Genomic DNA, 16,908 nt, shown 5'->3' on the forward strand with positions numbered 1-16,908 from the left:
ATTCAAAATAGGGCTGGGGATGTGGCTCAGTGGTCAAGTGCCCCTGAGTTCAATCCGGAACCCTCTCCCCCCCACCCCCCACCCCCCAAAAAAAAGAATTTTCACTGGAAGCAGGAAAAAGGAAGAAGACAGATGACTGGGAAGAGAAGGGAAGAAGGAGACTTCTAGGGATTTTCTTTACCAGATGTCAGAAAACCCAGCCAATGTTTGCTTTTATAAATAAAGTTTTATTGGCACATGGCCAGACTTCATCCTTTATGTCTATCTTCAGATGTTTTCAAACAACAAGAGCACAACTGAACAGTTGCAACAGAGACCATATGGCCCAAAAAGCCTAAAATATTTTTTTACATGGCTCCCTACAGGAAAGATGTTCCAACTCCAATCTATATATTGATCTGGATGATAATCTCGTGGACATTCACATGTGAAAGTCTGTCTACCACTCTATGAAGATCTGTGTATGTGCTGTATTCATATTCCCCTTCAGTGATACTTCCAGAAAGTCAGGGGGGCTGAGAATGCAGGTTAGCATGCACAAGGTCCTGGGTCCAAACCCAAACCCACACACACACACACACACACACACACACACACACACAAAGGCGACAAAATTAAATAGCAGTCTTCTTTAAAAGCCCTTTTAATTTTCATTCCAGTTACATTTGTTATTCTTTTGGGAGAATGTGCTCGTTTATATTGCCCTTGTCTTTTCAAACCTAAGGGGAGCTAGGAGATTGTCAAAAATGGGGGGATCCCAACAAGGCAACTGAGATCAGCTCCAAACCTATGAGCGCGCCAGGTCTACCGAATCACTCAGAGGCCATTCATACAAACGGTGGACTTGGCCAGTCCTGAGATTACAGGAGGGACAGGAGGGAGAGGGGGTGAATCTCATGTGATGCACGGTGTCATACTAGGAGGCTATTTTAGGATACAGCTTAGGAGAGCAGCATGCCCAGCTCCAGCTGAAATACAGTATGTATTAAGGTGAGACAGTTCAAAGTTTCCAGGGAAGAAAATTCCTCCCGACAATCACATTGCATTTAAGCCCTTAAGTGAAGAATGGGGTGCGGGGAAGAAGTATGCAAGGGGTGCCCGGGAGGGGCGCCACCCTGTCTTCTCCCCACCCACCCAGCGACCAAGCTGCCCGGTGTACTCTGGGAACAATTTCGATTTGTCTGAGGTTTCCCCTTTATTTTTCCCTTTGCTTCTTTTGTTTGGTTTTGGCCATTTATCCTTTGATGATCACACTAAAATTACAGCTCGATGCCATTTGGCTGGGCCTCGTGCTGGTCTAGCAGACACTGAGGGAGAATGAACACTGAAAGCATGGTGCTGGGTCTCTAATAAAACGTCCCTCTGTTTGCCCACATGGGCATCAAGCCTCAGCAAATAGAAGCAGGGGAGAACAATACTACCTGTTCATGGAGGAATAGTGATGGTTTCAGTCCTCCAAACAATGAGCTCTGTAATTTACTCCATCTTCCTCCTGAGAAAGAGCTTCACATGGCCTGCACCGTGCCAGGTGGTTTGGAGAAAGACGAACTGCTCGGCCAAACAAGGGGCACTTCAGCTCCGGGTGTAAAGATTCAACAGCTGGTCTGGTCTCGGCTGGTCTCCCAGTGACATGGCCCCAGCCAGCCTTTCCACACCAAGATAAGGATCACTATCCTATTGGGCCTCCACAATTCGTAACCCCCCGGGGAACAGGATTTTCCAGCAATCCCAGAGATGTAGTAGGCCTCAGGCCACCATGGGTTCACCCAGTCACCAAGAGTTAGGGTCTGGGCTTGTTCTCCAACCAAGCCTGCCTCTAAGCCATTTTCCGAGCGCAAGACGTACTAGGCCTTAATCAAGAGAGAGGAGGGTCCAACAGGAAGTGTGCCAGCAAGAACAACTGTACCATTGCCTTCGTGCCAGTCTTGAAAGCATCTGCGGGTGGAGGGGTAAAATCAAGAGTCGCAATTTCCCCCTAAAACACACAAACAGAAGATCAGCAGCACCACCACAGAAGTAATCAAAATATTTTTAAACTAAGTTACTGCAGCCTTGAAAGAAGTACAAAAAAGACCAGGAATCCACCAAATAAAAATGTCTGCTGACTCATACTTTCCACTGGGGGAAGAAGTCCATGTACCTGGGGCAAATGGCTGAAGTCTTATCGAGGAAGATGCAGAACTTGAAATAGCAAAGCTACAAAGAGGTGATGTGGTAGGAGGTGGGAAAGGCCACACACACCCCACACACAAGCAAGCAGACACACACACACACATGCACACACACAATCTGCAAAAGCTTGCTGTGGGAACAGGGGCAGCGGGGCCACGTGGCTGATCCGCCACACCACATCAACTTACAAGCAGAGGAAAACCCAGACCCAGCCTTCCAACTCCACACAAATGGCTCCGAAAGCCTCCCTTCCAAGGGTTAAAACAGAACCCTCGAGAAGTTTTGGTACAGCCAGTTACACCATGAGGACATCCACCCTAGCAAGGCCAGGCAGACAGACGAAAATCCTATTAGTCTGCCCCCCCCCCACTACTGCTGTTGGCTTCAGTTCAGCCCCGAGTCTATATTAGTCTGTGATTTGTTTAGCCTTTGGATTTAAGAGAATGGAAGTACTACGTGAGCAGGAAACAGGACACTCATCAGAAGCTGGGATCTGTCGCCTCTCCCTCCCGGCACTTTCAGTGTCATATATCAACAGGCCCAAGAGAAATCAACATTTCAGGACGATCAGGTCAAAAGTGATATTCTTAGCACCACTTAACATGATTTTGATCCCCCGGAAACAACTCTCTCTGGCTGTCACACGGCCTCCTCTCCCATCTCCCCACTGAACTCTTCCCGTTCACATTCTGTCATCCCATTTCACTCTCAGTTCAGGATCCCTCCCCTGTGCAAAAAGCAGTAACCAAGTTGGGGGGTCCAGGTGCCCACCATGGCTTATCAGGACATCTTAACAATAAACACAGGCTTCTCTTTCTTCCCATATCTTTAAATCATTTTAGCAGCATTTCTTCTATTCTTCTTTCTTCTTTGCTTCCCACCTCCCCCAGGGATACAGCCACCGCCGCCACCACCACCACCACCAGTACCACCACCACCACCACCACCACCACCACCACCATCATCATCATCATCATCATCTAGGTGGGGGAGGGACAGAGAATAAAACACACAAGAGACCTCCATATTGACAATTCAAGCTTCAGAATCTCTTGCATTTCCTACCTGAATTGCAATCTGGTGCTCAATCGTTTTGTACGCAGAGTAATGTGTGCTGCCGGACTGAAAATGGAGCTGTAGAAAGAAACCAAATCAAAGCGTTCTGCTTATGTCACAAACTACAAGAAAACATCTTAAGCAGTTTATGAATAGCAGACAAACCTTCCTAGATTGAACTGAAGCCTTGGCATTCAATCAAGACCTGTGTACTTTTATTTGTTGCTATGGATAAGATGATCATACTAATCTAAGGTAAAGTTAAAAAAAAAAAAGCGCCTATTCAATAAGCAAAAAGGGGAGGAGGGGGCAGGAGTGAGAATCAATGACATGAAAAGGGAAGACTGATGCCCATTAAGACATAAAGGAAGCCAGTGTGCTGAGCAGGAGGCTGCAGAAAAATTGACTGTGTGCTGCAAAAAGTCGTCAGGATTGCGACACAGAGGCAAGAACACAGACAGGAGAGAAAGGATCAGAAGCCACAGGACTGCAGCAGGTGGGAGCCCCTTCCCTACTTCCAATAACCGGGCCCTGGCTCTCCAGCACAGTTCTCTTTCTGGGGAAACAAACGTGTCCAACAGAATCAGGGGCCACCTGATGACGCCTTGCACATTCCTTCACAGTGACTAGGCCATCCAGGCCATCCCTGCAGCCTCCGCTCTAGTAATCCACACTCCCCCCAAGAGGGGACCAAGCCTGCCCAAGAGCCACCGCATTCTAAGGACCACCTACTGGTAAGTCACTGGCTCATTCAGATCCTCCAAGGCACAAGGCTCAAGAGGGGCCCCAGCCTCTCTCTCCCTTTACAGCCCTGCAGACCACCCATCACAGAAGGGGGTTATCCCAAACAGAAAGGAATACCAAGATTCCTCACCCAATTCCCATGTTCCCAAATAATACTTGTTTATCTCAGGATCCAACCAACTGAGAAAACAAACAGCATCTGCCAATTTATTTTATAAACAACACAATAATCACTAAAGGATCAACAGTTATCTAAAAATGCACTTTAATTTGCCATAAACAAACAAACGATGAGGAATCAGATGATCTCCTGAAATCACCATCACCAAGAGGCAAATCAGTTGCATCTCCAAAGAGACCTGCATTAATCACAGACCAGCCCTATCCACAGCCATCCCTGGCCACAACAGTGTTACTATTGCCAGAGGGCTTCCACCTCACTGGAACAAAAGGTGGGTTTCAGGCTCAATTAATTTGTCATCTTGCTCCCTGAGAAGGGGGGGGGGGGGCCCAGAGTCCACAGTTTTTTTTTTTAAGAGGAAAAAGAATTCACGTAAGAACTTTTGAGCTCAAAAATATATACAACATACTAGTGACCAAATAAAAAATAGTGTTCAGTCCATACTGCTCATGTGATAAGGCTGATAAGTATCCATTTTAGGATAGAGCACTCTTGAGAAAACTTTATCTGCTTCAAATAAACAAACAAAAACACTACATATATAGTTCTCTCTCAGAGTGTGTGTACCAATGCAGAGTAATCAAAATTTTTAAAGGCACGAAAAAGAAAAATAAAAGGGGAAAAAAAAAATCCCTATACCTGTCAAAGCAGAGCAAGAAAACATACTCCCCAAAACAACTAAAGGTGAACAATGAGCAAATAAATGAAGACAAGCCCCACAAGCACAGAGCCCCCCCCCCCTCGGAGACAGTCCATCCAAAGAGGACTGCTAGAAGAGAAAGATGAATCTGCACCCTTTGTCTCCCTGCCCTTTTTTGTAAAAGCTGCCAGTCAGTAAGCGGAGATTGCACTAATTACTGTGACAATTCTGCACCATGTTAAAACAACTTTTGTGACTGGGACAGGTCTCTCTCTGCGAGTTTGGAATTCTTGGCCAGAGAGCCGCGCTGTCTGAGGAGGTGCTCCTTCCTAAGCAGGGCGAGCAACACTAACAACCTGTCCCTCTTTACAGTCGGTTTTATTCTCCTCCTTTCCAACTGCCTGATTCAGAGCTTAATGGAAACTTGTCCAAGCTTTTCTTCCCACAAACCCTGCGGAGCCCTAGGCAATCTGTACTCAGGGTAACCACAGGAATCTTATATTGTCAATTAAAATTGAATGGACACCTGATAACTACGGGTATGTCGTGGAAAATAATTTCATACAGTCACAGTCTTATGAATAAATTAATGAAACTGTGGCTAAGCCAAATTCAATTTTCACTTGTCCAGTGCTGTTCTTAATCCTGGCGCTCATCACCATCCAAGTAGCTCCAACCATCCTGCAGAGAATGCAGCAATTAAAAGAGTAAAAATGCAGCTCCAAGTTTCTTAAAGCTCTAGCAGGGAACACACAGGACCAAGTTAAGTTCACCTTCAACTACACACACAACCAGAACCCCACCCCTCCAGAGCAATGCACCTTCCCTGGGGTGTTCAGCAACAGAGAAAGCCCTAGATCAGCTCACTCTGTGTGTCTAAGTCAGGTCTTCAACTCCCAGCCGAGCTACACCCCCTGCAGCCACTGCACAGCAAAGAGGGCTTCACATTTTCTCCTTCTCCTTTGGGTTCCCACCCGCTTTCCCCCAAAGACACTTTTGTGCAATGTACCCTTGAGCTGTTTCTGCCTTCCCTGTGCAACAAAAAGATGTTACAGACCAGCTTTTTAAGATAGAATATAAATGATGTAAGTATAAAAGATAAAGACCCAGTTAAAAACCTGGCACTTAAAACCGGCCTGATCCTTTCTACCCCTCTAGAAGCCACCATTAAGGAGAAAGCAAGAGCTGGTCGTGCAAGATGAGGAGAGGTGGAGAGATCCAGAACAAGAGGGCTAAGGTCTCACCTCCTGGGACCCACCTGGGCAGCAAACCTGGAAGGCCCCAGTCATGTCCTCCTCATCCAGCAACTGTGGCCACTCTAATCTGGGCATGCCCCACACATCCTCACCATGTGCCTCCCTGAAGTGCTCAGGAGTCACCAAGGAGAACTCCGGGGCACTTTCCTTTCAGCCCTGCACTCCCATTGGGCTCTCCCTTCCTCAGCCCTGGTTTTCAGGGGCCAAGCCCCTCCTCCCCATTCTACCCACCCAGCAGCCCCAGACTCCCTCCACCTGTGCACAGGAAGAGCCATGAAGAGCTGGCCACATCTCCCGACGAAGGGCTTCTCTCCTTATTAACAAATCTTGATTCCTCTCATTTTACTTCCAACCACTACTACTGCCTCTAGATTTGATGTTTCAGATACAGGACATCAGAGCTATGGAGATGGGGGAAGAGGAAGCAGCTTCTTCAACCACAGGAATCTCATTCTCCAAGGCACCACAAGAAAAACTGAAATCCTACTCTAGTTTTTCCAGCACTGAGTTAACTTCCAGAGGGAGTGAAGATTACTTTTTGATGCCTATTCATTCCACCAAATTGGTATGAGGTGGAACATGTGCTTTATTTTTGGTTTTATGAATCACCTAGCTTTCTCCTCCATATGAAAAAATTAATAGATCCATTTCCCAAGCAGATTTGGTTTTCTTGGAGTTTTTTCATCTAACTTTCCTCTTCTACCCTCTATGAGCCACTTGAGGTCTAATTTCCATGGCATTAGCTTCAAGGAAAAAAAAAATACTTCTATTAGTATATCTTCAGACCTTTTCTAGGCTATCAGGACATTTCAGGGGGAGCTGTGTGGGCACAGGCACCCTAGTCCTGTGCTGAGAGCTTTTTTCCATGTAATGGGAAGTAAACTTTTGACCAGGACTTTGTGACTGACTGTGCCAAGGGAGACTCTAACTTCAAGAGGGAAGAATGCAAAACCGGGATTTCTCATGGGTCCTTAGGTTTAAATATTCCTGCAAAGATCTAGGCACAAGACCATTTGCAGCATCCTAACACAACCAGGGAACAATGGCACCTCCTTCTCCCCCGGCCCCATTCTCCCTTCAGAAATTCTGCTTCAACAAAATGCATGCCCTCGGACACAAGAACAATCTCTCCTACTGTCTCAGTGTTCCATCAAATGTCTATTTACCCTCATTAATTTTTTTTTTCTTTTCCTCAACCTGAAACCATCAGCTATGAGTCAGAGAATGATCATTAACTTTTACAGCTTCCATACATATCCACCTACTCACATTTGGGGAAAAGAAGTATTGACTTGCAACACTGCCTGAGACCAAAATCCTCTAAGAAGCAAAAAGGGGCGGGGGGGGGGGGGGGGCAGGGAATCACTTCAAGAAAGTTTTATCTACAGGTCTACAGGGGATGTTACATTCATTGTTTTTCCACTTTGTGCTGCAATCCTTGGCAAAAAGAAAAAGAAAAGGAAAAGCTGAGATTGAACCAAGCAAGGGCGGTAGGCATCTCTGGGTTAGTTTTTGAGAAAAAACAATGGTTTTCTTTAAACATCAAAACAAAATTAAAAGTTCTGAAAATTGGGAGGAAAAAAAAAATAAAGTGAATTGAGTTTCCTGCTCTTGTATGAAACACATTTCTAGCATATAAAAACACGTGGGCTGAAGTGCTGAGACATGTTCTTAACACAGCATTTTCCATTAAAAGTTGCTACACTAACACTCTTAAAATGATGCCCCATCATTACTCCACTTAGCAGTCACAGCCCTGCAACTCATAACGAATTAATTTGCATTAATGTGGGTTTCATGTGTCCTTCCCTGGGCATGACATTGTGATTCAGGCTCAGTAAAACTGACATGACAATAACACAGTGCCTTTCATTTCACTTTCCAAAACAAACCAACCCACCCAAAGACCTACACAACTCCTCTCAATTTTTTAAAGCATTTTACTAATATATTTAGTACATCATAATTGGCCCAGCACGCAGGAACCTAGTTATCTTCTCAGTAAATATTTATAGCATCACTCTTTCCCATTCATTCTGCATTTTCTTAGAGAATCTCACTGTAGCTTACATCTGCAATTCATTGACTTTACAATTTACCACATGTTGGGATGGGAGAGGTCTTAGCTCCATTTGAATCACTACACAAATATGCAAGTGATTTATCGGTTTCAAACTGAAGACTGCAAGAAAGGGACTCCACTTTTCCTGAACATTACTTCTTCTGGCAGACCATGAACAATTACAGTTCGTACTAATTAAGCTCTGTAAATGTGCTGTGCCCTGCTAATGCCTACCAGGCCTCAAATTTATTTTCATGATGCCAAACTTTAGCGAGCAACATTAACTCCTTCGGAGCTGATGCCATGTGCAGCCAGCCACCCCTTCCCCTACAGTCCGCGCTGTCTGGGGCCACTTCATGATAAAAATAATAAAATATAATGCGCTGAATTACCGACCCAAAATCAGATGTGCCTAAGGAAGAAAAACCTATCCTGGGAAAACCAAGAACACCGTGGCTGATAACCCGTTCAAAGATCCCACAGCCTCATCTTTGTAATGAGCTGTTAAGGGATTCACATCTATCCCTGAGGGCTAGTAAGTTTCTGCATTCCATTGATTAGAAAATAAAACCTTTCAGCCTAGGTCTTTAAGTTTGGGTTGGATGGAGGGGAAGGATCCGGCCAGGAATGACAGGGCCAGCAGCTCCCCTCGCTGCTCAAGTCACACATACACCCGATTCCCAGGCCCCCCTCCACCGTGTTGGTCTACGACACACACACCAGAACAGCCCACTTCTTAAACCTAAGTTAAAATCGGCAGGACAATCAGCCTTCTCTCTTAGCCGGGTCTCACAGATAATGCCCCAGCCGGACCCCCCACCTCCAGACGCTGGGGGCAACTGATAGGAAACATATTTATTGCCAGCGAGAACACTCTGGGTGGGGAGGGGATTGGAACCAATCTCTGCTGAGCAAAGCAATATAGTTTTTAAGAGCGCCTCCCATGGTTCCTCCAGCCCCTAAGAAAACTTTTAGCCCCCCATTTCCAACAAGCCATTCCCCCATGCCCTGAGTCTTTGCCCTACCTCCTAGCCCTTTTTTAATCAAGTCAAGCCACCTCCGGCTACAGTTACTTGCCTCCTCCTCCAGATACCAGCACACCCCCCACCCCCCTGAGTGGCCCTCCTATGCCCAGCGTAAACTAGGATTTTTTTTCCTTGCCTATTAAATTCTTTTAATCCACTCTCCTCACCCCCCGACTCACTTTGCTGAAACCCTCGCATTCACTTAGAGCGCTTTGCAATGTGTGTCTTTTCCTTCCAGCTTGGTGGAACATCATATAAATTAAAATGCAGTCTCCTATATCAGGTTTCCTTAAGTATTCTGGGAAATATGCACGATATAGGCAAAGGAGTCTCCAAAAAACTGGGGGAGAGGGGATTAAGAAAGGAAAGAAAAAGAAAGGAAAAAGAGGGGGAAAACCAAAGAAAGGGGGGAGGCAAACACACAGAGAACTTTGCTTTTGAAAAAAAAGCATTTGTACAGAGCCCCCCAGTGAATTTCCATCCCTCAAAGTCCTCTTTATAAACGTGTATAACAATAGCCTAGAGGGAAAGTACAGGTCAGCTGCCAAGTGGGGGGGGGGGGGGTCCTGTGTCCGGGGAAACTCAGATTGCAGGGGTGGGGGTCGGGAGGGGGAGGGCGGCCTTTGTGATGCCCCCCCATCTCGTTGCTTATAATTAGTGAGAGAAATTTGAGCTACTGCCAATGTCTGCGGACCTTGAATATTATAAGGCCAACGTGGCGTCAAATATCTTAACATTCATAAGTGTTATGGGCTGTAAATAAAGCCTGTGGATTTATGACCCGGTGTGCTTGCCAGCAAAGGACTGGGGCACATTTCTTTCAGCAGACCTGTCGAGGTGCGAGTTTGCCTTTGGTTGTAAAATTAACCATTTCCTTCACAAATGTGCTCAATTATAAGTCCAACTTGAAGATTTATTCACATGATTTCCAATATTTACTCCCAGAAGAAACTCAGACACCCACGTCTCCCACCACCACCACCCCCCTTCAAAATGTAAAGCCCTGGAAGAATCTGGTTCATCCTCCCCTCCCTTTCAAAAAGCTGAAATGTGTCACCTCCAAAGAGATATACATGCAGTCAAAGATATTATCTAGTTCCACTTACCAAGACTAAAAAGCCTACACCTACTTCCTTGGAAAGGGCTTATTTATTTGGCAACTCCACAATTTAAAAAAAAAAAAAAAATCAACAGTATATTGCTCCCTGCCTGAAGTCTCCTCCTCTCCCTCAATATAATGTCATCTACTTCCTGTGTTGGAGAGAGCATTTGCTAAATCCAGGTTGTCCCATACTTAACTGCCAATAAACCAACTTCCACATAACTTCCAGACAGCTGGGGAAAAGGTCCTCGGAGTTTTAGTCATGGTCCAGAAACACGCGTCCACACAAAAATTTGCAGCTGTCCTTTCTCTACAGTGCATTTTTAATGTGATTCGGGGCCCCTGTTGTGAAACATCTGACAAAATGCAAAATCCTCTTAAGATACCTTCCAGTTTACCCACTGCGAGTGTGTAACAGAACTTGCACCAGGATTTCTCAACCGAGAAATCTAGGCACTTTTTATACACACTCGGGCACCCCGTGGGATGTTAGGAGGCATTCAAATCCTGGAAAGACTGGGACTATAATCTTTAAAGCGCAGCCTCTGGTGCAACTATTAAAATGCTAGCTTTCTAAAGCAAATATTTTTTTTAATGGCGTGCAGAACTGCGGCGCTCCTGCACCGCTAACAGAACAGCATTCTTGATCTGTAAGCTCCCGGAAACCTTCCTGTAACTTTTTCACAGCTTGCTAAGAAACAGCTGACCGACTTCCAGCAGGGACTCTAAATGAAATCCCTATCAGTAAAATTAAAATCCAGGTGAAAAATTCCTAGCAAGAACCAGGATTGTTTTCCTCAAAATCTCTTCATCAGAGATGGGGGCATCAGCCAAAGCTCCTGGCCCCTAAGCAGTGGGTCAAGTTTCCCAACACTTCTCCCAGATAAGCACTGTCAGGCTCCCAACTGCTCTCAGAGTTTGTTGCTGGGGTTTCAGAAAGCCCGAGTATCCACAAACTGCACAGCGCTGGCACATTAAATTTATAATCATTCAAATATGACTTATTGGGTGAATGTTGAGCCCATAATCCATACTGCAGACATTAAACCCCAACCTATAAAGATTAGCACAGAATTAATACTGTTGCATTGAGATTGAAATCTAAACATGTTTCCCATAAATATTTCTGAAGGAGATGAAAAACAATTAGCATAAATACCAAAGAAGGGCAAGAACACCTGTTCTTTTTCAGGGCGATAAGCATTTTATTGTTCTCTATTTAAAATGTAATGACCTGTGTAATTACAGTAATATTACATTGTTATGTAGGGGCTTGGAATGTCACACTTTGAAAAGTGTTGTCAAAACAATCAGGGGTGAAGGTGGGGGGTGGGAAGACAACAGGGAAGGACCAACATTAACCCTTCACACTCCTAGGTCTCAATCTTTTGTATCAGGAAGGATTATGTTGTTTGGGCGAGGAGAAAACATCCATTTTTCACAAGCCAGAAAGAGAAGTTGCCCAGCTAAATAAAACCCCAATGAATAGGCCCCTCTTGGTTTCCTTTAAATGCTGAATCCCAAGTTCAAAAATGAATTCAAGATAAATAAAGCAGCAGCTTATTTATCTGCTCAACCTAGTAGCAAATAGCTCAGCTGAAAAGCAAATAAGTTTGGATAAAAGAAGATGCAAGAGTTCTAATAATCGAATCCTTCAACAGAAATCTCAAACCTAACCGGAATTTCCACTACTATAGCCCTATTTCTTGTTGGCCAGGAGGGAAAAAGAAATGGAAAACTCTTTTCCTACCAACTCTACTGTGGTAACAGCATTCTTATCTGTAGTACACAAATGTCACCACAGTTCTAATATTTGCAGTTCTAACCCTTCCCGGCTCCTTAACTAGACCTCTCCTTAATGCATTTCTGTATCTGAATCTGTCTTTTTAAAAGCCATTCCTATTACTGTATCAAAGACTAAATTAATGTTATGCGGAAATCTTTGTCCTTTTAAAATAAAATTATTACTATCAAGCTTTATGGCGTCGTCAGCAATTAAAGCATTATTCTTGAGATAATGTATTATTCATCATAAGCCGATTTAATGGTACTCCTAATTCTTTACATTCTTAAACAGAAAAACAGAAATCAGAGTTCCAGAGAGTGTGCTTTTTAAAGGATGCAGTTGTTTTACAGGTATGCTCCTAACTAATAGAAAGTGTAGTTAAAAAAAAAAAAAAGAAGAAACACCACCAACGAGGAGGAAGGGAAAGAGGATCAAATATACCGCTAATTTGTCTTTACACCTTGCCCTCAAAAACAGACCCTATGTAAAGCGCCGGAGAATTTCAGATGAGCATGGAATGACCACTCTCTTGCCTATAGATTCCTCCGCAGCTGTATCAAATCTGGAATTGCAAGCTGGCCCTCTGATCGAAGATGTCAAGAGTGACACACAACAGCCTCCCGTCCTCACTTCCACTGCTCCGCTTACCGGCCTAAATAAATAACTTTAATTTTGGAGCACATAATCTAACCCAGGTAACAGAGAGGAAGGAGGAAGAGGCAGTGTACACAAAGATGTCTGCTGGTGTTTGACATGCAAATACTAAAACTGCCTACTGAGTTCAGAAATGTCCTCTCAGACTCAATCTGATGTCACAGCACAAGGCCACCCGCTATGTCCACAATTAAAATGACTAGATGTGTCTATTCCTATAATGCCCACAAAGGGGACCAAGGTTTGGGAGCCTTCCTTTTCTCACCGGGAAATAATTTATTTGCCTTTAACAATTTCCCCGTTTCCTAATTACAGCACTACATCACTCTTCAAGTTTTAGGCGATGGCATGGCAAGATTGCCAGGGGTCACAGACATGGAGTTTGAAAAGAGCCAAGAAAGCCAACAAGCGCGCCATCAAGGCTCAATATTCAGATGGTCTTTCAGATGGTCTTTCAGATGGCTAAGTGGATTTTAAAATAATACGAAGGAGGTTTCCATCCTCGGGAGGAGGGGAGGAGAGGAAGAAATTCCCAGGATTACTTTGGAATGTTGCTTGGTCCAGTTTGTTAGCACAGGACACTCCGATTCTGAGCTGAATAGTCCCTTTTAAGATGCCACAAGCTCCCAAGAAAAATACCAAATAACCTGACTGTGTTTCCCCTACATTGCAAGCCAGAGCCTGGCCCAGCAGCCTGAAAGAGCGGGCCCTACAGGAGGAGGTCGGGCTGAACCACGCTCCCAGCTTCCCAAGCATGCAGAAGCCTGGGCGTAAGAGAGGGGCAGGTAATTATTTCTTTCTTAGCCATAAAAAATGACCGGTCTAGCATGCCCTTGCCATTCTGCCAGGGCCCCCCAAAAAAAAAGAAAGAAAAGAAAAGAAACAAGCCAAACCTGATAGTTAATATTTTAATGCTTAAAAACACTTGTAGATCTGATCAACTCCAGCCCGGCAAACCCTGGGCCATGAGCACCATATCCACTACTGCTCAACAGTGGGTACATTATTTCAAATTGCCATCTCGAGTTACCGAAAAAGAAAAAAACAAAAGTACTGTGTGTAAATAAGGGGTGGGGGACCAAACCAGAAAAGGTGCAAAATGACAATTCCGCGAAGCCGGGAATAAACACATCTTGCGTGTCTAGAGATGATTCCCAATCCAGGCTTTATAACAGAGTGGGATGGGGGAGGGGCTCGGGATGAGGGCAGGGGGACAGAGGCCCAGTGGGGGAGGGGATGAGCCTTTCGAACAAATGTCAGTGGTGAGTGCCCGACGCACGCTGCAGGAAGCGCCCCGGGAGCCTGGCACCCCGCGCTGCTCCGGGGCCCCCTAAGTTGGACGGCAGGCCATCTGCGGCCCACTGTGTAGAAGGAGACACACCCCTGGCCTCTCACCCCCTGCACCCCTTGAGCCCGCGCACACAGGTCTCCGGCCCCCCGAGGCCCACCGAGGGCCTTTTCAGAAGCTGTCGAGAGCAGACCACACTCCACACCTCAACCCACCAGATTTCCCTAGAAACACATCAAGTCCACCATCTAGGCCATCTAGGCTGCACACAAACCAAGTACCCTGGCCACAAGGGCCTCCCCACCCCGCACTGCCCAGTCACCCGCGCGGCCCGGGAGAGTCGCAGCCAGTGCGCCCTTCAGCCGAGCCCGCCTCGGCACCCAGAGCGCTCGCGGCCCTACGGGTGGCCAAAAAAAAAGGATGCCCAGAGCCCCCAAGTGTGCGAGGGGACCAGCCTAGTGTGACCTTCCAGGGAAAGAGGGAAGGAGGGCCGAAAGTCAGTGATCTCCACTAGAAAGCTAAATAAACAACCGCCCGAAAGAGAAAGCCCCGAAAGAGAAAGCCGAGGCGCCTCTCCAGGGCCCCGGGCACTGCGCGCTCGCTAGTTCTCAAGTGCAACGCCTGGAGGAAAATACACTCGCTACCCCGCGCTGCGGGCACAGCCCGGTCACGCCGGGCCCAGCAGCAGCAGCAGCCAAAGGGTTAACCGGGGAAAGCCCAAGACGCCACAGAAGAGGGAAGAGAGAGAGAGAGAGAGAGAGAGAGAGAGAGGGGGAGAGGGAGAGAAAAGAAAGAGCCACACAGTCAGTCATCTTCCCAGGGTGAAGAAACAAACACCACCACCAAAGGGGGGGGGGAATCAGAGCGCACAAAAAAGTTCTTCTGATTTTTCCCCCCCAGCCAAGCCCTGCTTGGAAAGAAAGGGCTCCCCAACATCGCGAGGCAGCAAACTGAAAGCAAGAACATGGCGAAGTGCAAACAAATCCAGTCCACAAAAGGCAGAAAAGTTTGGAGAGTTTCGGGCTGCCTGGGCCACGAGCGGGGGAGGGGAGGAGGCGGGAGGAGGGGGAGGGGAGGAGGGGGCAGGGCAGGGCCGCATGCGGGGCCGGAGGGCGGGGGCCGGGCGCGGAGGCACTTACGGTTCGGGCGGTGGGCGAGAGCGATCCGTTGGGGAGGTAGGGGCTCGTCAGGTCGGGGATCATGATGAAGGGGTAGCCGGGATACGGTGGCCCCTTAAAGAGCCCTCCATCTTGCCTCTTGGCGGCTAACATGGCGGGGCGGCGAGGGGACGGCGGCGGCCGCGCGGAGCGGGAGAGAGCGAGGAGAAACTTTTTAGAAAGTGCCCCCAGGGGCCGGGCGCCCCGGCAGGGCCGGCGCGGGGCCGGACCGAGCGGGGCGCGGGGCCCGGCGCGCGGGGCGGCCAGCCCGGGGGCGGCTGCGGGACGCGCGGGGCGTACTCACCTTCTTCCAAACTTTCCCGGGATTTATCTCGGAAACTTTCGGAGCGAGGCGGAGGCCGTCTTTCCGCCTTCCCGGAGGGGTGGAGGTGGGGAGGGCGAGGGGCAAACGCCACGCAGAGGGGGGACGGGGGGAAGAACCGGCGGGGTGGGGGGGGCAGAAAAACAGGGTTACAAGTTTTTGCAATGGTGGCACCGCACGCCCCGCCGCCCGCCCGGCCCGCGGCGCCCCGCCGCCGCCCCCGGCCCCGCGTTCTCCCCTTCCAGCCACCTCTGCCCAGCCCAGGAAAGAGAGAAAAAGCCCCACCAGCCCGAGGGGCTTTTCCTACCTCGGAATCGGAGGAGCTGTTTTGATTCGTTTCTGATTCATTGACTAGAGACGATTTGACATCAGCTAAATCCCTCTCTGCCGACGAGTTTTCGGAGCTCTTCTCCTCCTGTTCGCCCTCGTCTTTGAAGGAAATCAGTTCGTCGTTGGCGCCTAGGTCATCTCCTCCACCGCCGTTCAGCTGCGGCATTTTTTTCACCCACCAGCAGCAATTTTGGAAGAAAAATGAAGGAGGAAGAAAATCAAAAAAAAAAAAAAAAAAAAAAGACCCAAAAAAGTTTTGCCCCCCCCCAAAAAAAATATTGCAAGAAAAAGACGAGTCCAAGGTGAACTTTTTTTCTGCTTTGGGGTCTTTCTCTCCTGGGGAGGGGAAAAGAGGGAGGAGGGGAGGGGAAGGGGGGGAGATCTTCTGCACGCGTGAGTTTGGGTTTCTTTTTTCTCTCGTTCCCAAGGATCCGATCAATGTGCAAAAAAATAATAAATAAAAAAGGGGGGTAAAAAAAAAACACCAACAACAACAAGAAGTCAGATATAAAGAGCAAAGGGGGGGGAAGCCGAAGATACAGGAGGAGCTCGTGCCGCTCGGATTTGAGTGAGTTGAAGTTAGACTGAGAGCTTTTCAGTTCAAAGGCGGCGCTGATTGACAGATAGAAAAAGGGGGATCGAAATCCGGAGGAACGGAGTAGTCTGGGAGCGGAGATTATTGACAGGGCGAGAGGAACACACTCGCCTTAATGAGATGCCGGGGGCGGGGCCGTGCCGGTGACGTGTGCATAAATAAACAGCCGGGGTGGGCGGGGCGGGGGCGGCCAACAATGATCCTTTCGGGCGCCGGGAGAGGGAGGAGGGAGAGGAGCGGGAGGAGAGGGGCGGGGGCGAGGGCGGCGCGGGAGGCGCGCAAGGGGGGAGCGGCCTGCGCGCACTGCGCGAGCCCGGGAGTCTGGAGGGTGCGGGCGCTCGCTCCGGGAGGGGGCGGTTGCAGAAAGACAATGCGGAGCGAGAGAGGAGGGGAAGGGGGTGGCGACCAAGGCAGGAATCCGAGCCGAGCAAGGCGGAAGGAAAGCCCACTTGGGGGGCGGGGATGGGGAAAGGCCCAGAAAAAGTGCACTTTAGAAATAGTAGAAATAAGTCTTAGGGAAGGGGCGAAGGAGGCGAGT

The 16,908-nt window shown here is 47.7% G+C and overlaps 1 protein-coding gene across 42 annotated transcripts in view; it reads right to left on the reverse strand.

The window, feature by feature from the left end:
- The window catches only part of Tcf7l2 (transcription factor 7 like 2), a 187,957-nt gene extending 171,470 nt beyond the window's left edge, over window positions 1-16,487 (reverse strand). For 10 of the 42 annotated variants that reach the window (XM_071610902.1, XM_027929893.2, XM_027929889.2 and 7 more), the window contains exons 1-4: window positions 15,753-16,484; window positions 15,428-15,494; window positions 15,106-15,230; window positions 3,238-3,306 (exon numbers count right to left, since the gene is read on the reverse strand). In XM_071610902.1, the coding sequence (XP_071467003.1) occupies window positions 3,238-3,306; window positions 15,106-15,230; window positions 15,428-15,494; window positions 15,753-15,941 (450 nt within the window). In that variant the 5' untranslated portion in view covers window positions 15,942-16,484. Of the gene's footprint in view, window positions 1-3,237; window positions 3,307-15,105; window positions 15,231-15,427; window positions 15,495-15,752 lie in introns of all 42 variants that reach the window. The other 32 variants (XM_027929900.2, XM_027929896.2, XM_027929895.2 and 29 more) reach the window with 8 other exon arrangements.
- Window positions 16,488-16,908: the final 421 nt, after the last annotated feature.

The sequence above is a fragment of the Marmota flaviventris genome, chromosome 4 (genome assembly GCF_047511675.1).
Source record: "Marmota flaviventris isolate mMarFla1 chromosome 4, mMarFla1.hap1, whole genome shotgun sequence".
Lineage (NCBI taxonomy): Eukaryota > Metazoa > Chordata > Mammalia > Rodentia > Sciuridae > Marmota > Marmota flaviventris.